The 26,593-nt window shown below is 37.1% G+C and overlaps 1 protein-coding gene and 1 pseudogene across 1 annotated transcript in view; one reads left to right on the top strand and one right to left on the bottom strand.

Annotated features, from left to right (window-relative positions):
• The window catches only part of LOC105100450 (transmembrane 9 superfamily member 2-like), a 73,448-nt gene that overhangs the window by 16,120 nt on the left and 30,735 nt on the right, over positions 1–26,593 (top strand). Inside the window, exons 7-12 of the mRNA XM_031446584.2 lie at positions 5,179–5,290; positions 18,702–18,781; positions 21,927–22,035; positions 22,738–22,870; positions 23,846–23,965; positions 24,268–24,325. Of these exons, the coding sequence (XP_031302444.2) occupies positions 5,179–5,290; positions 18,702–18,781; positions 21,927–22,035; positions 22,738–22,870; positions 23,846–23,965; positions 24,268–24,325 (612 nt within the window). The remainder of the gene's footprint in view (positions 1–5,178; positions 5,291–18,701; positions 18,782–21,926; positions 22,036–22,737; positions 22,871–23,845; positions 23,966–24,267; positions 24,326–26,593) is intronic.
• On the bottom strand, positions 3,538–3,933 carry LOC105100443 (gem-associated protein 7-like; annotated as a pseudogene).

The following is a 26,593-nucleotide window of genomic DNA, read 5'->3' as shown; positions in this document are numbered from 1 at the left end:
AAGTTATCCTTTGAAAAGTATATGAAGTATATTAAGGGAGGCAAGTACAGTATAGTTTTCTGAACACAGAACAAGGAATTTGGAAATTTGGATTTAGTCTTATCTCTGCTGGTTTCATTTTGAAAGTCAACCCTAAGTTCATAGAAATGAATCAGACTTCATGTTTTTAAGTCCATGGTTCTATTTTACTTTAGCCAATGTTGTTCCATCTGTCACAGCTGATAGCCGACGGGAAAGAATAGCTAGAAAATGTATTGTGTCAAGTTTTTCACCATGAGTAGGTTAAGTTGATCTCTCATAGGCTTAATTTTCTCATCTGTAAAAGGAGAGGGCTAAATTAGGAGTATTTAACGTAGATCCTGATGCATCAAACCCAATTTTTTTCTGTACTATTTTAAACAGCTTTATTGAGATATAATTTGTATGCCATAAAATACCCACTTGAAGTGTACAATTCAATGAGGATATATTTACAAAGAGTATATATTTATAGACCCTCAAACCCAATTTTTATTGATGTGTATTTTTCTGGGCAAAGGGTCCATATATTCCATTGGATAAACAGACCCCAAATGATGAAGAACACTAATACCTTCCAACTGAGTTATCTTAGTAAAAAGATATTCTTTTACAAATTTTTAAAATTGAAGTGTAGTTGACTTAGTGTTAATTTCATGTGTATAGCAAAGTGATTCAGTTATACATATACATACACATATATATATATATATATATTTTTTAGATTCTTTTCCATTGTAGGTTATTACAAGAAATTGAATATAGTTCTCTGTGCTACACAGTAGGTCCTTATTGTTTAAGATATATTTTTTTAATTAGTGGCTATGTTAAAAATTTTAAAGATTATTTATTTCATAAGGTGTTGCAGACAGGAAATAAAGGAATTAAAAGGATCAGGGCATATATATGAATAATGGGGTAAACAGAGCTACCAAGAGAGGCCAGGGAATACTAACCATTGTCAAGGGCAGTCACCCATGCTTTTTTGTGTAGGTCACATCTGATATCTGGGAACAGAATTTTAGGTCGATAGACTGTAAGGTCTGACTCAGGATGGCTGCTCACGTTGAAAGCCGTTTGGTTAGAAAGGTAGGAAACATATAAGGTGTGATACAGGAGGCTAATTTCATCATATATGAAAATCAAACAATGCTTTATAGTCACACACCTCATATTCTCAGACTTGGATATAGTAAAAAAGCCAAGAAAATAACTTTCTAGAGCTGTATTTATTCTATACAGACCATAGTAATCGCTTATGTATGCATGCAATAAAACTGTTATCTCATCATTGTAAAGCTCATTTATTTGGGCCCCCTGAGAACAAGGACTGTGTGAAAATTCATCTTTTTTCAGAATGAGGCAATCTGCTCAAGGTCACAGATGTGAGTTAGGCCTAATTGTTTTCTAGGTCTACAGTTTTGGGTTTTCTTTAAGGTACTGCCCCCTGTTCATTTCCCTGGTGCTTACCATAGCTGATCATTTCTTTTTCCTTAAAACACCTGCTTCATTTGGTTTTGGGTTACCACACTTTCCTGGTTTTCTCCTCTCTCACTAGTTGCTTATCAGTCTTCTCATTTCTCCAACCTCTTAATGTTGGAGGGCCCCTGGACTCTGTCTTTAAGCCTTTCCTCTATTTATACTCACACCTTGGTGATCTTATCCTGTCTTATGGCATCAGATACCATAATGACCCTTAGATCTCTAGACTTGTAAATCTAGCTGTCCAGTTGGATGTCTAACAGGCATTTCAAATTTATCATGTCCCAGTATGAATTTCTTTTTAAAAAAATTCTCTTTAAAAATTAAGAAAATTTGGGGGGGGGTAATTAGGTTTTTTATTTATTCACTTTTAATGGTGGTACTGGGGATTGAACCCAGGACCTTGTGCATGCTCAGCAGACACTCTGTCACTGAGCTTTATACCTCACCCCCCCAAATGAACTTGTAATCTTCCTGCCAAACCTGCTTTTCCTATTGTCTTCTCCATCTCAGTAAATGGCAACTACGTCCTTCTGGTTGCCCAGGCCCTCAAACCACGGCATCACTCTTGATTCCTCTTTGTCATTCTTCACTCATACCCTATAACTAGTCCAGCCCTTTGGCAGATCATGTGGCTCTATTTTTAAAATATATTCAGAATCTACCACTTCTCATCTCCACCACTATCACCTGGTCCAAGACATCACTGTATCTCACCTGGATTATTACAAAAACCTAGCTGATCTCCTTGCTGCCACCCACATCTCCCAGCAATCTGTTCTCAATACAGCAGTCAGAGCATTCCTTTTAAATTTCAGCTCGTGTCAATCCTCTGCTCAGAATCTTCCAGTGACTTCCCATCTCGGGGAGTAAAAGCCAAAGTTCTGAAAATAGCCCGTAAAGGCCTTATACAACCCAGTGGTTTAAAGTAGGGCTTCTACCTTCATTAGTGATCTTAACACAATTTTTGCTGCATAATCTCTCTCTTATGAAATGCAGGTCTTTCCTGTACTGGGTTCAGGACCCGTACTTACACAGTAAACCTTGATATGTATTATCATGTGGTAATTTAATTTTTCTCTTTAATATGTTTTGATCTGTAGCCCTAACAATGATTAGTTCTCTATTTCACAGTTGTTTTAAAATGTATTTTGGCTTTAAATGGAATGCATCATATCCTAAAAACACTTATGATAAGGGCATATTATGTACCAGACAGTAGGGTTACAGGAATGAATACAAAGAAGTGCTCATCAATGACCGTTGTAATTGTGAGCATGTGGTTTTATTGTGCATATACGTGTAGAGACAACAATCCCATAAGAACTGTGTATTATTCTTTAGATGGAAGCCAAGGGATATACTGTATGTTGAGTAAATAATTCAAAAGGGAGTCATCACAATTTCTCCTTCTGATTTTCCTATCTCCCCTTTATTCTCCTTTTACTTTACTTTTTTTTTTTTTTTGCAGGGGGTAGGTAATTAGGTTTTATTGTTTATTTTTAGAGGAGGTACTGAGGACTGAACCCAGGACCTCATGCATGCTAAGCATGCGCACTACCACTTGAGCTATTCCCTCCCCCATTTCCTTTTACTTTTCAAGTGATATGAGTTTCACTTCATTTTTTTTTTCCTGGGATAATTGGTTCTTTGACAGAAGGGGAGTATTGGGGAACATGTTCAGGGTGGCTGAACTTCAACACACAATTTCCCACTAAACAATTTGCCTCCCTTTATCCCTACCTGCCCCACCCCCAAGCCCAGTCTTCAGGAACTGTCATGAGGCCCATATATCTGTACAGTTGAGTTCTGTGAGGTAGAGCATTCCTTTCAACAGAATCTAGAACTCCTGGGGTTGCAGAATTTTACTGACTTACACCCTGGAGGTCCCAAGGAGCCAGAGTTGCTTGGAGCTTGGCTCAAAATTCCAAGGGAGTGCAGAACTCTATGAGGCCCAGAGTTCCAATTTCACAAGCACATGGAGGCCTGGGAGACTGTGGCTATGCCCAAAGCAGAACGATGAACACAATTCTGTCTTTATGGCTTGAAGGTGTATGCAATACTGTCACTACAGCGAAGCAGTGCCTCAGCCTGCACGCCTATCCGAGTCTGCAGCTGAGACACGTAGAAGTTGGCCACGTCCAGGTCGGTGGCTCCAAAGTGGGTGGCCAGGTGCACACCTTTGTGCAACTTGAAGCTCACCTGGCGACCCACCATGGCCAGCAGGCTTCCGAGGTAGTGCTCCCAAAGGGCAGCCCGGGCCCGCTGTTCCTGGGATTCCCGAGATTCTTGATCTGCAGGAGACTCCGGGATTCCAGGAACCTCTGGTTTCAGGAGGGCTCTGCATCCATCGGGGGCGAAGCCTCAGCTCAAGCCACCAGGGCCCCGGGGGAGCCGGAGCACAGGCACAGGAATGGCCAGTGGAGTCTGCATTATCCTGGGGGACGGAGGTGATTGGGATTGTCCCTTTTCTTGTGAGGTGCCTCCTGTCTCTGCAGCTCAACTGGCGACTTCCTGCAAGAAAGGATCCTACAGAGAAATGGGCCCAGGCTGTAGACCAGGGTTTCTCAACTTCGGCACTAGTGACGTTTGGGGCTGGATCATTCTCTGTCATGTTGTGGGAGGCTGTCCACGAGGCACAGAGGATGGGGGCGTGGACTAGGGGACACCAGGTGGGTCCTATCCCTCCAGGACTCACTACCAGGGATCTGGGCAGATGACTGCATTTCTCCGAGCCGCCTCCCTGCTCCGGTTCCTCATCTCCTGGCTCAGATCAGGCGAGCAATTCCACTCCAGGAAAGGCGGGAGTCTGATGGCTGCGGCCGGTATTACTGTTAGTATAGTCATCTTCGTTATTATTTTCCCGAGGGAGCCCATTCCTCCCGACCCTCCCCCGACCCCCATCCCCCGGTGATGGCGGGAAGGTCTCCGCTGCTGCATTCGTTCGGGGACCCGAACGTCCCAGCAGCCGGCTTTGCAAGTGCGGACCTGCCTCTTCCGGCCTCTCCCGGCCTTGCGCGCGGGTGGGCGTCCGGGGCCAGGGCCCGGGAGCAGGAATGTGCTCACGACCCACCCGCAATACGCCCGCACTCGAGTCTCCTTATTTCTGACCAGGCATTTGCTAGTGTCACCAGTCCTGTCTAGTTCCAAACTGCTCTAGTTTTTGTTTTTGATCTTCTGTTTTTCATAATCATTCTCTTTTTCAAATACAAAATGTTCACATGGATTATGTCCAGTACCTTTCGTGGCTAACCATAACATTTTACATACAGTAGACCCTCAAATCTCTGGGTGCTTATAAATATGATTTCTGCATCATCTGTTTGATTTTCTAACTCTACAGCTAAGGTTACAGGATAGATTTTTTAGCATATAGGAGAGGGATGGGCTAAAAGATGAAAAATAAAGCCATTTGCGTTAAAAAAAAATCTATCCACAGGCAAAGACATTCTTAAGTATTGTGTTTTGGGTAGTATGTTGAGTCTTACTTGAATGTTACGGACATTTAGAAACAAAAATACTTTGAATCATAAAGAATTTTAAATGCAGAATATAATGAAAGGCCTGTTTTTTTCAGCCTGCTATCGTTCCATGACTGAAGAGCCATAAATCAGAAATTTACAATGTCAGTTTGTATAAAAATTCCCTTCCCTTCCTTGTTTTCCTCTCCCTTTTTAGCTATAAACATTCAGATGAAAACCACCTCACTTGTCATGGACCGCCTATGGAAATTCCTGGAGAATATACAGATAAGTTGAATGTAACCTACACTTACTCTGTGAAATTTGAGGTAAGTATTCCATGCTATCATCTTACTTTTTTTTTGAATCAAATATGTAAATATCAAATACTTCATTAAGATTAAAGCCTTAATTTTCATCAATTTAAAGTTGTATAACACAGCTAGGAGCCCAAGAAAGTAGGTAAGTTATTTATGTTAAAACCATTCAAAGGACAATCATGGCAGGAATTGCTATGTTCCATCTACTACATGTCAGGTCCTGTTTCAGGTACTTTAATGTCTCTTACTTCATCCTGAGGTTTGAATGAGGTACAAGAGAAACCAGAGGGCTGTCGCCTAGGGTTGGCAGGCTGGCTGACTGCTCCAGTGAGACCTCAAAGGTAGAATAGCCTGTGGAAGAGAGTCTAGTGTAGTGAAAAGAGCAGACATGTTGGACTCAGACTAACCTGAAATTCAAATGAGGGCTTGGCCACTTACTGGCTGCAAGAGCATAGGCAAGTCACGTGATCTCTAAGGCTTGATTTCTTCTCGTCTTTTCATCCTCATTTTCAGAATATTTAAAGCCCTCAGCACGATACACAGTAGGTCCTCAACATATGATGTTCATTATTATTATTATTATTTTTACTGACGTCTAGTTGATTTACAATGTTGTGTTAGTTTCAGGTGTATAAGAAAGTGATTCAGCTATATATATATATTTATATTCTTTTTCATATTCTTTTCCATTATAGGTTATTATAAGATATTGAATATAGTTCCCTGTGCTATACAGTAGGACCTTGTTGTTTATTACAGGCTGTAATTATGTCATATTGATAAAAACAACCCAAACATCTAATGTTTAATTATTATAAACAATGCTTCATTGAGCTTCCTTAGTGTTTTACTTGTGTGATTATCTCCTAGAGATAAATTTCTAAAAGTAGAATATTTAGGTAACAGGTAAAGCAGGATATTTAGGTATGCATTTTCATAACACATTACCAGATTCTTTTGCAGAAAAGTTACTAGGCCTGAAAATCTGCTGTTTCCTCGCGCACTCAGCAATACTAGATTTTTGTCACTCTTTTAAAATCTTGCTTCAGAATTTTAATTCTGCGAGTATAACAAAGAGGTAGATTCATACTAGGTAAACTCCTAAGCATCCAAATTATAAACTGGAACACCAATTTCTTAATTTATATAGAGAAATAGAAATGCCTAGTGGACCACACCATTCATGTTAGCTGGTTAGCTCATCTGCTTACAATAAAGATATATGAGAAAGCAAATATAAATAAAATAGAATAAATAGAAAGTTTCTTGTGAGCATAGGACCCCAGAGCAAAAGGAAGAGATGTATTAAAAGATGATATTCATGGCACGCTAGTGCTGTGCTTGCCCATGGACCAGATGTTCATAACCTTGGACAGTATTAGAGGTGCTTCCCTAAAAGATTAACTTGGAGGCTTTCCTCTCATAAGGAAAACTTTTTATGCCCATGTAGATACATGTATTTCTCTCTTTAGTTTTTTAAGACTATGCATCATATTTTTTATTCAACTTTAATTATACTTGATTTTGTGTAAGGCTTATTTCTTATAGCTTTAGATGTGCTTTCCTGAGACAAAACCCTAATCACGTTATTTGGGATTAGGTCTCAAACTCCTTCAAACACTTACAAATTTTGCTTGGTTTGTGCCATTTCCATAGATGGCCTGATAGCCATTATAACACGATTCTTCCTAATCTCATTCTGAAAGCAGTTCCAGTTTGGGAATGCCTTACTTTTGTCCCTATCTATCACCAATAGTGGTTATCTCCATTTTATAAATGAGGATACGGAAGCCCAGCAAGCTGAAGTAATTTTGTCAGGATCATAGCTAGCAAGAGGTGGAAGTGATATTCAAACTCAGGTCTGTTTGGCCCCAAACTCATAGTTTTTCCACTATTCCATTCTGGCTTTTTATATTAAAGGTCTGTTATATTTTCTGCCTACAGACTTACTGTAAAGAAAATGAGAAACGTTTATGTTAGAGATGTGTGTGTGTGTGCTGTGAATCATCCAGCTAGAGGTCAGGATTACTTGATCCTACATCCTGCAGTTTACCCAAAGTACAATTGGTGAAAACAGGCAATTTACTAGTCCAATAAGTATAGTCTAGTCTTCTAACCTCTAGATGAAATACCGAAGTGTAATCTGGGAAAAGGAATGAAATATACCCTGAAGAATAAAACAACCTTTCCCTAGCGATTGAGAATACTATTCAAAGTCTACGCTACTATCAGAAATTGACTCAAGAGCTGAAGCCCTTATACATTTTTATCTTTTATCAATTGGCTATTAAAATTTTAAGTGTACAAAGATAACTAGACTTATCTTGGTGATCATTTTGAAATGTATAGAAATATTGAATCCCTATGTTGTGTACCAAGAACTAACATAATGTTGTAAGTCAATTATACTTCAAAAACAAACATACAAACAAACTCTTAGAAAAAGAGATCAGATTTGTGGTTACCAGAGGCAGGGGGTTGGGGGGAGGGGTATCAGATGAAGGTAGTCAAAAGGGACACACTTCCATTTATAGATAAATAAGTACTAGGAATATAATATGCATTATGATAAATATAATGAACACTGGTCTACGTTATATATGAAAGTTGTTGGGAGTAAATTCTTGGAGTTCTTAGCATCAGGAAAACATATTTTTTTCTATTTCTTTAATGTTGTATCTGTATGAGATGATGGATGTTCACTAAACTTACTGCAGTCATCACTTCATGATGTTTGTAAGTCAAATCATTATGCTGTCTACCCTAAACTTATACAGTGCTGTATGTCAATTATATCTCAATTAAACTTGAAGAAAAAATAATAATAAAATAAAATTTTAAGTGTAGGAATGCTTATGTTTACAGTAAAAGCCAAGGGAAAGCACAACTGAATTGAAGTTTAGATTAATGCCAGAAGCCTGCATGGTATGGCGTTATTGGTCTGACTGTTAGGAAGCAACTGTGGCTGTCAAAAGAGCTGAAGTGCAAGTTCAGATGCAGCTATCCCAAATGGGGAAATTTGGGGAATTGTCTTGTTTGGAGTTAAGTCTCAATACCTTTTTCTTTAAGTTTCCTTAGTCCTGGGAGCTATTCCAGAAGAGTCATTTTCCTTTCCCATTGAAACTCATTTAGGATGCTTAGAAGGCCTGTGGCTTCCAGACATGGTACAATGGAAAGAACCAGATACACCTGAGATTTGAATCCTGGCTTTGACATTTCCTAGCTGTGTGAACTTGGGCAGGTTACATTGAGCCTTTATTTCCTGATCTGTAAAATGGGGATAAAACAGTCACCTCATGTGATTACTATCAGAGTTAAGTGACCTAACTTATAAAACACTTAGAACAGTGCCTAGCCCACAGTAGACACACAATGTTTCCTAGTCCTTTTCTCGGATACAGGAGCATTTGATTTACAGATGTCTTATACAAGAGTAGCTCATGTCTGAGAAGGGCTTAATTTCCAGAATATACAAACAGCTCATACAACTTAATAAAAAAAAACCCAATCCAAAAATGGGCAGAAGACCTAAACAAGCATTCCTCCAATGAAGACATACAAATGGCCAATGGACATATGAAAAACACTCAATATTGCTAATTACCAGGGAAATGCAAATCAAAACTACAATGAGGTATCACTTTACACCAGTCAGAATGACCATCATTCAGAAGCCCACAAAGGATAAATGCTGGAGAGGCTGTGGAGAAAAGGGAACCCTCCTACACTGCTGGTGGGAATGCAGTGTGGTGCAGCTGTTAATGGAAAACAGCATGGAGATTCCTTAAAAAACTGAAAATAGATATAATATGATCCAGGAATCCCACTCCTGGGCATATATCCAAAAAAGATAAAAACTCTAATTCGAAAAGATATCTGTACCCCAGTGTTCATAGAAGTTTGAGATTAGCGGATACAAACTACTATATATAAAAAAGATAAACAACAAGTTTCTACTGTATAGCACAGGGAACTATATTCAATATCTTGTAGTAACCTCTAATGAAAAAGAGTGTGAAAAGGAATATATATTTGTGTATATGTATGACTGAAACATTATGCTTGTACACCAGAAATTGGCACAATATTGTAAACTGACTATACAATAAAAACAAATGAAAAAAGAGTAGCTCCTGTATGCAGAGTGGGTGCTTATACAGTGAGATCACACCAAGCCACAATATTCTTTACCTGAACACTGGAAAGTTGCTGCTCTAGTTGTGCAGAGGGTGCCAAGAGGAGTGGTGATGTGTGTCTCTGATGGTGCTGTTTCCTTATTTTCTGTTTTGGGTTGAAAATGGTTTTTTAACCCAATGATAATGGCACACATCGACATTTCCCAAAGTGCATTCCCTAGAATATTAGTCAAATAAGTTTGGAAAAATGCTACTTACTACTGCCTCTTAGTTTCACAAAGCACATTAGTAAAATACTTTAAAAAGCCTCCTAATAAAGAAACCTTTGACCAAGTCTAACTCGGCATTTTACAGTCATACTTGACCATGGAGTACTATTCTGGAGTAGTATTTATACCCCTCTGCACATTCCATTTTGGATATCCTACATATCCATGGTGGTTGTGTCTTAGAGTAGTTTACGAGATCCTGTTGAACCCAGAACACAGGTCAAACTTTCAGTGGACAAATGAGAAACAAAGTTTTTCAATGTGTGTTCATGTGCATGTGTTGGTAACTGTAACTATAAAATAACTTAAACTACATCATGGCTTATTTTTGTCAACTAATTGGGTACCTAATCATCATTTATTGAATTGCTTCAGCAGGAATGATGGACTTTGAAAATAACTCTCTTTTCATCCTCCAATTAAATAATTGATTCAGGTCATTATCATAAAGGATGTTCAAATTGTAAGTGACTGAGTGTTGGGGAAACTGGTTATTCTCACAGTGGCAAAGTAGCACCCCACAGACTCCTTGCTAATTGCAAATGGGAAAATATAAAAATAAGTAAGTGGATAAGTAAATAAATAAACATGATTTCAAACTGATCTCTCTGACCACAGTGGTCATGCTAGTCCTCTCCCCTTGTTGATTTGTAACTTCTTTCTCTGACAGTGGGAAACCAGGCTCTCGTCATCCACAAGATACTAACTTATCTGTTCAACCCTAGTATACATGTAAAGTAGTATCAACCGCTAGCCCATACTTTTGTGAGAAACAAATTTATTAACTAGCATACAATGTTTGTATAGCACTTTTTTCCTTGTTAGTGGAGCATGTAAGTTTTTTTTTTAAATTGAAGTATAGTCAATTTACAATATTGTGTTAATTTCTGGTGTACAGCATATTGATTCATTTATACATATATATATATGTTCCTTTTCATATTATTTTTCAATATAGGTTATTATAAGGTATTGGATATAGTTCCCTGTGCTATACAGTAGGACCTTGTTGTTTATCTATTTTATATACAGTGATGTGTATCTGTTAATCTCAAACTCCTCATTTATCCCTCCCCCTCCTCCCTTTCCCCTTGGTAACCATAAGTTTGTTTTCTATGTCTGTGAGTCTGTTTCTGTTTTGTAAATAAGTTCATTTGTGTCTTTTTTTTTTAGATTCCACATATAAATGATATCATATGCTATTTTTCTTTCTCTTTCTGGCTTAACTTCACTTAGAATAACATTCTCCAGGTCCATCCATGTTGCTGCAAATGGCATTATTTTATTATTTTTTATGGCCGAGTAGTATTCCACTGTATAAATATACCATAGTTTCTTTATCCAGTCATCTGTTGATGAACATTTAGGTTGTTTCCATGTCTTGGCTATTGTAAATAGTGCTGCTGTGAACATTGGGGTGTTTGTATCTTTTCGAATTAGAGTTCCCTCTAGATATCTGCCCAGGAGTGGGATTGCTGGATCATATGGTAAGTCCATTTTTAGTTTTTTGAGGAATCTCCATACTGTTTTCCATAAAGGCTGCACCAGACTACCTTCCTACCAACAGTGTAGGAGCGTTCCCTTTTCTCTCCATCCTCTCTAGCATTTATTCTTTGTGTAGCACTTTTTTATAAAGAAATATCTTACATTCTTTTTTCTTGAACCAAGTCTTTGAAATCTGGTGTGTGTTTTACACTTAGAGCTCATCTCACTTAGGACCAATCATATTTCAAGTGCTGAACAGTCGTGTGTGACCAGCCACTGACATCTTGGCAAAGATCTAGACCTCCACGTTTTCAGGGACTGTCCCCTTTGGTCTGGGCTTCTCCATGTTTTTCACCTTTTGCTGCTTCTCACTCTCAATACAGAAAATCCCACCAGGTCCTGTGATGTGGATTGATCCCAGGCCCACTGTCTCACCCTCCTGCAGACTGTGGAAGGCTTCCCTGTACCCCTGGCACACAAAGACTGGGTTAGGGGAGGGATAGGTGCATCCTGACACGGGGACGGGGCAGGGGGACATGGATGGGAAGCCGAACTCCATGCACACGTCAGACTACTTACCCTAATGCAGCCTCCTGCAGCCTGTGGTTTGGACACAAAATCTGTGGTCATTGGCCAAGTTGTCAGCTGAGCCCCTGGTCAGGCAGCTCCTGGCCGCAGAAAGGTTCAGGGGCAATATGGCAATTTTCAGTCATAAAAGTTTTCTCTTTGTGCTTTTTAATTGAACATCTTGTGCACTTTATGATTTCAGAAAGTGATACATGTTCCCAAGTGGGTATAAAGTTTGGAGTTTATATAACAATTTTGTTCCAAAGTTATTGAAGGATGGGTCCATAAAGATTCACATTTGATTGAAGGCCTTTTATCCATCCATTTATATAACAAATATTTATTGAGGGCCTATTGTGTGCCAGGCATGGGAATTTTCATAAAGTACCTAGTTTAACTTTATTCTTCACATTAGTCCTCCAAAGGCAGGCACTATTTTAAATCTCCACTTTATAGACTATAAAACTGAGACTCATAGAGGTAAAGTCACTTGCCCAAGGTCACACAGGTAAAGGATTATAAATTTAGCTTAGTTTGACTACAGAATTCACAGCCTCTTTAATACGTGGTGTGAGTTTAGAATGGGGTGGAATTATGGTGGGTGAATTGGCCAAGCAGGTTTTTTAAGAGAGAGAGGCCTTGAGCTGGTCCTTGAAGAATGCTGAGGGTCATTTGGATAGAAGGGCAGAGATGTACAAGGCATTGTGGGGAGGCCCATGGATTCAGTTAAAAGACTGGAATTTAGGAATTTGGAGAGGAGCTAGAGGAAGGGCTTTCCAGGTAAGAATGTACATGGTGTATGTGGGGAACAGTGAATAGACTTGTCTGATTGAAACAAAAATTTTTTCACTTGTTTATTCATTCACCAACAGGCAACAAATGTACTCCATGTACCAGGTGTTAGCCCTGGAGTATATAAAGGTCAGAAAGATTCAGTCTAACATCCCAGACTTTAATCATTTATGTAGTATTGGTAGAAAGGTTAGGGCCAACTTTTGCATGGCCTTGAATGTAATGCTAAGGTATTTCTATTCACAGTATTTTCCTTTAGAAACTTTTATACCACCAACCAAAGGTTTTTTAGTTTCACTCTAATCACATTAATTTTAGCTATGTGTGTGAGTTACATAAGCTTTAGTTGTGGGGTAGCTTGGAACCCTAGCCACGTTTATAGCTTTTTAAATTTTTTTTGCAAAAATGCATTGGTGGTTTTCAGGCAACCTGGACTGATAACTGAATTGAGAATCGGAAAATTTTTGTGCTCGTTTGCTTCAGACTCATGCCTTGAGCAAGTTCATTTTCCTTTCTGGACCTCAGTTTCCCCATAAGGGAATGGAGCTGGATCAGTAGTTTTCAACACTATCAGACAACAAATAACAAATATTTTACTAGCAAATGTTATATAATTCTCCCTTTACTATTGTAAAATTATATTAATAGTTCCTAGATAATTAAACCTGTCTATACACATAGCTTCAAGAAGCATCAATATAACACCCTAACTATAATATAAAGAGAAATAAAAAAACAACTTTCAATAAAATAATGTCTATTTCTGCCTATATTTCAGTCATTGTCAGATGAATGCACTTATGTGTATAATCATTGTAAAAGTGGCATCTGTGAAAGCAGATGGTTAGAAGAATATTGTACATTGTGGGCTCAAACACCACAACTTTCCAGATGATGCCATGATTTTCTGAAATGTTGATCAATTTTGGTAAAGTTTCAAGCCAAACAGTGTCATTTTCTCTTAATTTACATGGTAGTTGCATTCCTGTGGGGGGGGGGAATCAATGTATATTAAAAGTACGTAAAAATACTTTATCTAAAAATGAAGTTAAAATCTAGGTGCAGATAATCATAAGTACTTTTTCACTCACATGAATGTTGGATGGGGCTTTTGGAAGTTCTTCTCGATTCTTCGTGTGGGTCTCCCGGTGCACTGCAGGGTATCTGACGTTCTGCTGTGGTGCCGAGTACCAGTAGCATCCCCACACTTTTTCATTATGCCCCTAGAGGGTGCTGCTCTCCCTGTTGGAAACAACTAGACTAGAAGAATCTCTAGTTGCCGGTGAGCCTGATGCTTTGATTCCCTGCATGTATTTTTCCTGAGTGAAACCTGTCATGTACTGTGTCCTGAGTCAAGAAGTCTCGTCTATATTTCTACCTTTGCTTCTTATGACTTCATTATAAACAGCTTTAAAGACTGCCTCGTATGATTTTATGAGAATTGCTATGTCTTATAAAAGATTTTGAAACTCTGGGATGTAAAGATGCAGAATGATTCATTAATTTTAAATGAATTTTAAAAATTGGCCCCACCACTTATCTTTCTGCGTTTGTCATTTTGTCTCAAATGTACCTTCGGATTTTAAAATAATTTCTTTTTCTTAGGGAGTAGTATGTGTTGTGGACTGTTATTTCCAGCAGATGGCAATGTTTGGTGCAAAAACCACTTGATTAACAACTAGTTTTTCTAGGCTCTTTGTATTTAAAATCCAAACTTCAGAGTGCGTATTTGAAAGTGTCTCTCCTTTTTGTTTTACATTTTATTTTTTCTTCCAGCTTTTAAAAATTTTCCTTCCAGTTTTATTGAGATATAATTGATATACAGCACTATAAGTTTAAGATGGACAGCATGATGATTTGACTTACATACATTATGAAGTGATTATCACAATAAATTTAGTGAACATCTGTCATCTCATATAGATACAAAATTAAAGAAATAGAAAAAAATTTTTCTTGTGATGAAAACTCATAGGATTTACTCTTTTAGCAGCTTTAATATATAACATACAGCAGTGTTAATTATATGTATCATGTTGTACATTATATCACTAGTACTTATTTATCTTATAACTGCAAGTTTCAACCTTTTGACCACCTACATCCAATTCCTTCTCTCCCCATTCTCCACTTCTGGTAACCACAAATCTAATCTCTTTTTCTACGAGTTTATTTTTATTTGTTTTTGAGGTATAATTGACCTACAATACTATGTTGGTTCCTGCTACACAACATAGTGATTCAATATTTCTATCCATTTTAAAATGATCACCATGATAACTCTAGTTACCATCTGTCATCATTCACAGATATTACATAATCATTGACTATAGTCCTCACCCTGTACATTTCGTACTGGTGATTCATTTATTTTGCAACTGGAAGTCTGTGCCTCTTACTTTCCCTTATTTATTTTGCTCCTTTTTAAAAGGTTGCATATGAATTAATTTGCTTAAGGCAATGGATGGTCTGGTGAAGATATGCATGTAATTCAAATTTTGACAAATTAAGTCACACTTTACTATAGGAACAATATTTTAATTAAATGGGTAAGATAAATCCTTTCATGCAGTGAATATTTATCCCTGGATTTATCAGTTCTATAAATTCAGATTTTCTTATAGATCTTAAAAAATAATTTATTTTGAAACAATTTCATACCACAGAAGAATTTCTTAGATAACACAAAGAAATCCCATAGTCCCTTTAACCAGATGCCCCAATTGTTAACATTTTACTTCATTTGCTCCATTGTTCACTCTTCGCTGTGTATGTCCATTTTCATTAGTCTTTCTCTGAATCTTTTGAGAACTAGATGTCTCATCACCCCTAAACCCTCCAGAGTATCTTTCCCTAAAACAAGGTCACTCTCCTACATAATTAGCATACAACCGTCCAAATGAGGAATCAATACTGGTATTATGTTACCATCTGAACCACATCCATCCATTTGGATTTCACCAGCTGGCCATCAATGTCACGTATTCCGTTTCTGCTTCACGATCCGATCCAGGATAGGTGTTATGTTTAGTTCTTGGTCTGCTCCAATCTGGACCAGTTCTTTTAGTCTTTCCTTGTGTTTCATATTCTTGAAAATTTTGAAGGGTGCAGACCTTATATTCTGTAGGCTGACCATCAACATAGGTTTGTCTGATGGTCCTTCCTGATCAGGCTTAGGCCATGTATTCTCAGCAGGAGTACCGCAAAAGTGATACCTCACGTCAGTAGGCACATAATGTCAACTTGACCTTTCATTGAGAATGTTAACCATGATCACCGGGTCATTTGTCAACTGAAATCTATTGTTGAATTAAGACTCAGTTTAATTAAAATATCTCATTTCAGGTTTTTAAAAAGCAGCGTACATTGACTTTCTTCATACCCACCCCCAAACTTCAGAAAAACACCCGAAGATACCCAGTTTTAAAGAATGTCATTTCACACATCACTTCGTCAATTTGTACTAGTATTTTCCTTTTTTTTTTTTACATTTTTTATTGAGTTATAGTCAGTTTACAATGTTGTGTCAATTTCCAGTGTAGAGCACAATTTTTCAGGTATAAATGAACATACATACATTCATTGTCACAGTATTTTTCACTGTGAGCTACCATAAGATCTTGTATATATTCCCCTGTGCTATACAGTATAATCTTGTTTATCTATTCTATATATACCTGTCAGTATCTACAAATTTCAAACTCCCAGTCTGTCCCTTCCCACTCCTCTCCCCCCTGGCAACCAGAAGTTTATATTCTATGTCTATGAGTCTGTTTCTGTTTTGTATTTATGTTCTTTATTTTTTATTTTTTTATTTTTCAGATTCCACATATGAGCGATCTCAAATGGTATTTTTCTTTCTTTTTCCGGCTTACTGTACTTAGAATGACATTCTCCAGGGACATCCATGTTGCTGCAAATGGCGTTATCTTGTCATTTTTATGGCTGAATATTATTCCATTGTATAAATATACCACACCTTGTTTATTCAGTCATCTGTTGATGGACATTTAGGCTGTTTCCATGTCTTGGCTATTGTAAATAGTGCTGCTATGAACATTGGGGTGGAAGTGTCTTTTTGAAGTAGGGTTCCTTCTGGATATATGCCCAGGAGTGGGATTCCTGGGTCATATGGTAAGTCTATTCCTAGTCTTTTGAGGAATCTCCATACTGTTTTCCACAATGGCTGCGCCAAACTGCATTTCCACCAACAGTGTAGGAGGGTTCCCTTTTCTCCACAGCCTTTCCAGCATTTGTCATTTGTGGACTTTTGAATGATGGCCATTCTGACTGGTGTGAACTGATACCTCATCGTAGTTCTGATCTGCATTTCTCTGATAATTAGTGATATTGAACATTTTTTCATGTGCCTATTGATCATTTGTATTTCTTCCTTGGAGAATTGCTTGTTTAGGTCTTCTGCCCATTTTTGGATTGGGCTGTTTGTTTTTTTCTTATTATGTCATATGAGCTGCTTATATATTCTGGAGATCAAGCCTTTGTCAGTTTCATCATTTGCAAAAATTTTCTCCCATTCTGTAGGTTGTCATTTTGTTTTGTTTGTGGTTTCCTTTGCTGTGCAGGAGCTTGTAAGTTTGATTAGGTTCCATTTGTTTATTCTTGCTTTTATTTCTATTGCTTGGGTAGACTGCCCTAGGAGAACATTTTTGAGATGTATGTGAGATAATGTTTTCTTCTAGTAGGTTTATTGTATCTTGTCTTATGTTTAAGTCTTTGATCCATTTTGAGTTTATTTTTGTGTGTGGTGTAAGGGAGTGTTCTAGCTTCATTGCTTTACATGCTGCTGTCCAGTTTTCCCAACACCATTTGCTGAAGAGACTGTCTTTATTCCATTGTATTAGTGTTTTCCTTTTGCTAAGAGCATGCCATCATTTTGAGGGGCAGTCATACTGCACTAGTGGTTTAAATGTTCATTGGAGATTATCATTTAAGATCTTCATTTATTGGGGATATTTTATAGGAAAGCTATTGAAAGATTGAGTTTGATCACACAGCAGAAACAGCTGGTGATTATATTTTCTTGTGTTTTAGTCAGTACTGAGAACTATAATATCAAAAACATCTTTTAGACTTATTGCTAAAATATTTCAAAATAGTTAAAATATAAAAATGTAAAATGTTAGAATATTGAATAAGAAATAATTACTGAAATCGAATATTATTTTCTAATTAAACAACATACCTTAATAAAAAACCTGTTTGCAGGAGATACATCATTTGGTGGATTGCAGTGAAGCAAGTTGTCTTTTAGTTCAATTTAAATAATAATATTGATAATACTTGTATATGGTAAAGACTTCAAACCATATAGAAAATATATAAGTAAAATTCCCCCTTCCATTACTACCCTCCCCCCAATTTCTAGTCTCTCCCTTCAAAAATATAAACATTTATTCTCCCAGAAAGATGTTTGCATCTATAAGATATGTATGTTATTTTGGGGAGAAATGGAATTTTGCTGTACATACTTATCTTACTATATACTTTTCACCTTTTTTTTCACTTAATTCTATTTCATAGACATATATCATCACCTATAGATGCACTCCATTCTTTTTAATAGTTACATGGTATTTCTTAGCATGGATTACCATAGTTTATTTATTCCCATTCTGATGTGAGTTTTTGGTTGTTCCTAGGTTTTTAAATTTACAAACAAAACTTCAGTGACCCTCATTATATATATATCTTTGTGTACCTTTGCAAGCATCCTATGAAGTTACAATTAAGAGAAAAATGAATATATATATGTTCCTGTATAACTGAAAAATTGTGCTCTACACTGGAATTTGACACAACATTGTAAAATGATTATAAATCAATAAAAAATGTTAAAAAATGTGGTCTAGACAAAAGGAAATGAAGTATGGGGTGGATTTAGGGTTACTGAAAAATAGTAGCAAAAAAGTGCTATTTCTGGTGAACAGCAGTAAGCTAAAATTATTTTTTTCCTAGTCCCTCTCTGAAATGAGGTGGAATATCAGTAAATAAAAGTAAGATAAGTATTAGGCTAGATTGCATGATTCCATGAAGTCAGCAGTAAAGAAATGGAGAAAGTACAGACAGAATAACTTTCTGTTTTAGGATTATAACTAACTAGTAAAAGGCCAGTTAAAGTTTGGTCATGTGATTTTGTGTTTTTGTTTTTAGGAAAATAAAAATAACAAGTCAGGCTCTAGATGGAATTATGTTTTGGAGTCTATGCCTGAAACCAACATTCAGTGGTTCAGGTAAGCACTTTATGAAATAAAGAATGAGGGGAGAGGGTATAGCTTAAGCAGTAGAGCATATGCATAGCATGCATGAGGTCCCAGGTTCAATCCCCAGTACATTCTCCAAACATAAATAAATAAATAAACCCAATTACCTCCTCATCAGAAAAAAAATAAAAAAGAATCAATAGCTTCAGGGTGGGAAATGTATGTATATATACATATATATATTTTTTAAAAATTATTTTGTCACTAAAGATAATCTTTTTTCTTTCAGTTTTATTGAGATGTAACTGGCGTACAGCACTGAATAAGTTTAAGGTGTGCAGCATAATGATTTGACTTACATACATCACGAAATGATTACCAGAATAAGTTTAGTGAACATCTGTCATCTTGCATAGATACAGAATTAAAGAAATAGAAAAAAATTTTTTCTTGTGATGAGAACTCAAGATTTACTCTCTTAACAACTTTCATATGTAACATACAGCAGTGCTAGTTATATTTACCATGTTGTACATTATATCCCTAGTACTCATTTATCTTCTTTCTTTTTTTATTTTAATGGAGGTACTGGGGATTGAACCCAGGACCTCATGCATGCTAAGCACAAGTCTACCATTGAGCTACACCCAACTCATTTATCTTGTAACTGCAAGTTTATACCTTTTCACTTCCTTCATCCATCTCCCCTTCCTCCCACCCCCTATCAGAGATGATCTTGAGTGACATTTTTTCTTCTCTGTGGCTAATTTCCCCTCTCCTTCCTCTCTCCCACTTCTCCATATACACAAAGAAAAAGAAAAAAGGAAAATGTGTTTTAAATAAACTTATGTTTATGCTGAAGGGAACGAGAAGGCTGAGATGTTGTAGAGAAAGAACAGTGCATGGTGGGAAGTCTGCAGAATCTGTCTGTGGAAGTGGACAGTTTGCAGAAGATGGAAGAGAAACAGGACAGAAGCCTTCATTTATGGGGTCAGAAAGTCTGAGCAAACTAGAGTGTAGGAAAAGCAGTAACCAGCTGGGGTGGAAGAAAACTAGGATGTTATGAAAGACTGGGAAGAGAGCAGGGAAAGTTGAAAAGATGATGTACGAGAAACCAAAACGTTGCAAGTGGCCATTTTATCGAGGCCATCTTATAGATGAGAGGATTGTGTCGAGATAATGTCTGTGAGTGAAGGACCATTCATTCTACATGTATTCTTTTAGTCCCTATTATGATGGATGCCAAGCTCAAGGGTAGGCTCCGAGACATGGTGATGAGTAAGGCAGACAGGCTTCCGCCTGCATGAAGCTTATGTTCTTAGTGGATTCTGAGCAAAAGGACTTGATTCCTCAAGAATCTTCAACAGGCTCAAAGCACAGAGTTAGAATCCCTTATGGTTGTGGAAGGAGTCATTTCAACATGAAATTGAGGGATGGACCAACTGAGAACGTAATGACTGGGGAGAGTGGCAGTAGGATGTTGAGTTAGTAACTTAGGAGACTGATCAGAGAAGCTGATAAAAGAGAGATGAACCTGTATACATAGTATTTTGTTCCCTGGTATCCTCCCATCCTGTAATACAGCAATTTGGGGTAGAAAAAGGCTATAAAGGTAAAGACGAAAGTAAGGCAAGGTGTGACACTATGAGTATGGTCTTCTGAAGTGATGGTTTTCCTTACATTACCATTGCCTTTAAAACGGGGGAGGGGAGGGTACAGCTCAGTGGTAGAGTGTATGCCTAGTATGCATGAAGTCCTGGTTTCAATCCCCAGCATCTCCACTAAAAAATAAATCAATAAACCTAATTACCCTCCCCTTGAAAAGAAAAAAATATATATTAAAATGAGGGGAGATGGGGATTATAGCTCAGTAGAGCACGTGCTTGGCGTGCGTGCACAAGGTCCTGGGTTCAATCCCCAGTGCCTCTGTTAAGGGGGAAAAAAACCCAAATAAAATTTAAAAAAGATATAAAAAAGACCAGGAAAAAATTTTAAAAAATGAGAATAGCATTCACTCCTGCTCCTACTTCTGTTCTTATTCCTCCTCCTCCTGTACCTCATTCTCATCCTCCTCATTGTTATATTATCATATTGTAGCTTTTCCAGAAAATCTGTTTGGGCAATAGTCCAGGTCCCATTTTTGTCACCCCGGCCCTGAACTCTCTTCAGATAAAATTCATTTAAATGGTTTCCCCAAAGGGGTTGTGAAAGGGAAGGGCATCCAGATAAATTGTGGGGCTAATCTCTAGTGGTATTAATATTTATAATCTAACAATAAATTGTACTTTTTAAGTTTCTGTCACAAGCTAATTTACTTATGACATTTAACAGACATTTTAGACATCATCTTATAGACATCTTTGTAAAACAGGGCTGGCCTTTTCATAGATTCTGGTGGAATTTTTTGATGTGTCTGGGTTTGGCTGGGTGGTGGAATGGTCTTAATTTGGATTTAGGCATAGTTTTAAAGTTTCAGTTATGGAAACAGTAAGAGCTGGTAGGTAAGTGGCCTGTGGAATCTTTACCCTGAATCTTGATCCAGTTAAAAGCCTTGGTCCATCAGCTAAGATGTCAGTCAGCCATTAATTCAGCCTTGATTCCTGAATTTCCATTCTCAGCTCCATGTTCTGGAGCTAAGTTTGTGTTCCTGATCTTATTCACTTACCCTTGTTTCTTTTTGGGAATGTAATCTTAAAAAAGTTCTAAAATAACCTTAATAGTCATGTTGCTTATGTTGCTTTATTTATTTATTTAACATATTGAAAATCTTATTTAAATGTTTGTGTTTTTTTGGAGGGGGGTGATTATATTTATTTATTTATTTATTTATTTATTTATTTATTTATTTATTTATTTATTTATTTATTTATTTATTTACTGGAGGTACTGGGAATTGAACCCAGGACCTCATGCATGCTAAGCATGTGCTCTGCCACTGAGCTATACCCTCTGCCTGCTGCTTTATTTGTAATACACTTTTGCGTTAGAGCTTTAAGTTTATTTAATACATTGATGTATCCAGCCCCTGATCTAAGAAGTTTAGCCTTGGAAAACTTTTCGACAGAATAATTAGCATGTCCTTTTTTTTTACATGTACACACATTTTCTTTTTACTGTTCAAATCAGGAACTTGAGATTTAACTTCTCTCTCTTTTTTCTTCTTTATATTTTCTAGTATTATAAATTCCTTTGTTATCATTCTCTTCTTATCTGGAATGGTGGCTATGATCACACTAAAGACTGTCCATAAAGATATTACCAGATATAATCAGATGAGATTTCCAGTAAGTAAAAATGCACATATTTGATTCAGCAAATATTTGAACGCCTGCTTTGCCCAGTTCTCAATGTTGTATTTCTACTTAGAGTATAACACCTTGAATACAATACATTTTTGATGTTTAGTAATTTTGCATATTATGCTGAATCGGAAAGTTTAGAGTGCTGTGTGGATTCTTAAAAAGTACAGATAAGTTTATTAGAGAGTTATTTGCTATCAACTCTTTGGTTACATTCCTTTTCATGTTTCTGAACTTTCAAAATATCATTAAGATTTTCATTCATTTGGAGCATGAGATAAATGTACAAAACATTGTAGAATACTGTAATTTAGGTTAAATTTAGTTTTATCTAATTTACACTGTTTTGACTCTTGTAATCATTTATGTATTGGTGAATTTTTAATTTCGATGGAATTGGTTGATTTTTTTATGTATGTTAAATTGTTTTGCTTTCTTAATGAAAATCAAGCCAGTTGTGTGCTTTGTATAATAGCACACTCCCTCTAATGCAAAACAGAATAAAGGAACAGCTAGTTTGTATGGCAGGATAACAGACCTTCCAGAGACCTACTCTATCCAAAATGAACTGTTGGTTTCCAGTTAGTCTGTCTTTAGAGGAAAATTCCTTTTCATCTAACTTTTGGGGCTCTTGTCACTTTCTGTCATAGTAACTCAGGTATTTATTGAAGACTTTTTCCTATGCAGGAAGATGCCCAGAAGGAATTTGGTTGGAAGCTGGTTCATGGGGATGTATTCAGACCTCCAAGGAGCAGAATGTTGCTATCAGCTTTCCTGGGTCAAGGAATACAAGTTTTGATTATGACGTTTATTACTTTACGTGAGTAGGCTCAGATCAATATGTGTCATCTTAAACATTCTTAGTGAACTGCCGACACATGTTAAACTTTGATTCGTGTGTACAAAAGAACTTTGAAAATTCTACCGTAAGGTTTAAGGAAACGTGTGTTTTACAGTACTTACCTTTCTGTCCTCTTAAATTAAGAATATTGAGTCTGAATATGTTCCTGTATCAAGGACCTTTCATAGCTTCTTCAATTCTGAGTAATTTATTGTAATGTCCATGTGTTCCTTGCTTTGCAAAGTAGATGCTTGCTTGAAAATCAGCATTTTGGTAGAATCATATTTTAAGTGGACTCAGGGAGTTACAATTCAAGGACTAGCATTTTGAAATGCTATGACAAGCATAAGTGCTGGTCTTTAAATGTGTAAGTGGAATGGCATCTTTAGTAGGCTTACAATGGCTGGTGAACCCTAGCTGCCTTCATTTATAAACTAAAAGTGGATTTTGTCAATTTTTGATAAACCAGAGTAGTGATTTTTTAAAAACAAAGCTGCTGTAAAAATAGCTTATTAGGTATTTCAGATGTCAGTGATAATTTCACAATTCAGCTCTGAGGGTTATATTTTCCTGAAACCAAGTCTCACTTTGATGTTTATATTCCTCATCTTGAATAAAAGGAAACGGAAGGAAATTTTTGTGGGAAAATGATTTTCTGTTTATGGAGTGACTACTGGAGTAGGGAGGGTGGGATACTTTCTTTAATTTTGACTTAAACAGTGAGACTAAAGACTAAATTGAAAACATATCATTTGCCTTGTATTGAAAATCAGATCTTTTCATTAAGAAGACGTCATTAGAACATTTGCTAAGTGAATGACATCAAAGAATTTCCTTGTAAACTGTTTCATAAAATATGTCTTGATCAGATGATCTTCAATTTATTATTAAGTCCTATGTGCTTTTGAGGCTATTATTGTCATTTGGTTTGATATTTCTTTTTTATGCTTTTAGTTTTGGTGTGTCTTGGTTTCCTCTCCCCTGCCAATCGGGGCGCTTTAATGACCTGTGCTGTTGTATTATGGGTCCTTCTGGGAACCTCTGCTGGATATGTGTCTGCTAAAATGTATAAGAGTAAGCATTACAACTGTTATTAGTCCAGTATGTTGGTGTGTTAAATGTGGAAATTAAAACGCTGTAAAATAAAAAAATTCAAAAATTGCAGGGGGGTTGGGTATAGCTCAGTTGTAGAGCACATGCTTAGCATAAACAAGGTCCTGGGTTCAATCTCCAGTACCTCCGTTAAAAAAAAAAAGCCAAAGAAAATTGCATGGCGGAATTTTAGCTGACTGATCAAAATGTAATTGTATCTTGGTTACTATAAAGTATAAAGTGGATTAAATCAAATGTAACTCTTCTGTCATTTACTTACTCAGCATTTCGAGGTGTTCAGTGGAAGACAAATTTTTTGCTGACAGCACTGCTGTGTCCTTGGTTAGTATCTCACGTTTTCTTTTTTCTATGCAATTATGCTTTATTTATACTTTATGTTGGAAAAATCATGGTACACGATAATGAAGAGTAGCAAGGAGATGAATGACCACTGTGTTTTCTGTGTCTGCAGCATTCTTTTTCTGTTGTATCTGTGTTCTTTTCATCTTTTCGTACATCTTAACCCCTAGTGCAAAGAGATGGCGATGGTGTGACAGTATTCCATTTTGATCTCTGTTTTTGGAGCAGGTTTCATAAATGCTCCTCGCAGTTCTGCACCTTGCCTTATATGTCATGTTAGAGTGGTAATGTATGCAGCACTTTGTGTCTTTCTCCTCCTCCCTGCCTTCAGTGATTATTTCCTCCTGTCTCACCTAGCTACTGCAGTGTCGTTAGTGACTGCAGTCCCCAGGCAGAGTCATGGTCGGAGCAGGGGTGGGGGTGGTGCTGCACAGTGGCTGTAGCAGGAGCTCATCCGGTCCCGTAATTAGAGAGATGTGGAATCCACGCGTTCAGGGTCACACGTGAAGTCAGTCGTGGAGCCCAGGCTGTATATACCCGAACATAACCCCTGTATCGCATCCAGTGCTCTTCCCGTAATACCTCATTGATAAAGTGCTGACTCGCTTAAGGTTTTATCTCCAAATTCTTTGATACGTTTTGTCTTAGTCGGCTTGGGCTGTCGTAACAAAACACCATGGACTGGGTGGCTTAAACAACAGGTATTTATTTTCTCACAGTTCTGGAGGCTGGGGAAGTCCAAGATCCACGGTATCAGCAGGGTTGGGTCCTGGTGAGTGCTGTCTTCCTGGTTGCTAATGGCTGCCTTCTTGCTGTGTCCTCACATGGCAGGGAAAAGGAGAGAGAGCAAACTCTCTGGTGTCTCTTCCTGTAAGGGCACTAATGCCATCATGATGGCCCCACCCTCATGACCTCATCTAGACCTAATTACTTCCTAGAGGCCCCATTTCCAACAACCATCACATTAGGGATTAAGGCTTCAACATGTGAGTTTTGGGGGACACAATTCAGTCCATAGTGTATTTCATTTAAAAAAATCTTTCCTTCATATGTTCTGAAGGACAAGATTTTTTCTTTTTAAAGGAAAATGCAGTAGATTGTATCTTAATTGTTATGTGGTACTTTAGTTGCTATTTGTTACCAAAGTCCCATGTCCTTGAGGCTAGAAGTGTGTCACAATAGTGGGAGTCCTGTAATGAAAGTTATACATGGTAAATTCAGTTACATTACATACTAATTAGTGACAAAATGAGAGCAAATGCTCTGTGCCTGAGTATAATGCCATACACAGTACAATGCAGAGACAGGTTCAGTCAACTCATAATCTTCTAGCTACACGTGGCTTGTTTTCTCTAAACTCCGGGGGAAAAGGTGATACCATTGAAAGGACTGAGCATTACAAGTTTGCACATTAAATATATGTATGTACCACAGAATTTTTGACTTATTGAAAATAAAGGCAATGCACTCCCCTCCCCCTTACCACCTTGAATAGAGCCATCTGCTTTTTCTAAAACTGTTTTCAAGGAAACTAGAATGGGTGGTCTTTCCTGAGGTGAATGCTTTCATATATTTATGTAAGAAAACGATGTCCTTGACAGTGTTTCAGATATTTGTTGCTTCAAGTTCAAGACTCAGATGCATCTGAAATTGAATAACTTTGACAACAAAGTGCCTTGTGCAAAAGTCATTATCCTGGATTGTAACACAAGGGATATTGCATTCCAGAACTAGTCAATAAACCATCTACTATTCTCTTCATGATTTAGTTACTTATTCAGCATATTTATTGTGTTTTAAAAAATTTGTTTTGTTTTTTTACTCTATATAATGCATTATGCTAGCACTATAAAGGAAATAAATGTAAATCTCCCCTGAAACTGCCTTCGTGGCTTAAGATGAATAATAATGGCCCAGTTTTCGTCAGACAGATGTTTCACCTTATTGTAATAAGAAGTGATGTCATTGAAATAGAAAATGTAAAAGAATTAAAATATGCTGTGTCACTAAGCTTGACTAGCTAAATTGAACAATTAATGTCTGAAAAGCGTTAGCATTTACAATGCACTATGAGCTGTTTTTTAAATCATGGGTTTCTATGGGTTCAATTTTGAAGAATGTTTTATGTGGAAATATTTAAAAATTAGAGTAGAAATCCATAACAACATGGCTCAGGTTTACATGGGCTGGGAAATGATACCATGTCAAACCACAGGTTTGTGAAAATTAATTTTTTCAATTTGAAAAGCA

This window comes from Camelus dromedarius, chromosome X (assembly GCF_036321535.1).
Source record: "Camelus dromedarius isolate mCamDro1 chromosome X, mCamDro1.pat, whole genome shotgun sequence".
NCBI classification, from domain to species: domain Eukaryota; kingdom Metazoa; phylum Chordata; class Mammalia; order Artiodactyla; family Camelidae; genus Camelus; species Camelus dromedarius.
Note: the sequence above shows the minus strand (reverse complement) of the source record. Positions and strands in the feature narration are given on the sequence as shown.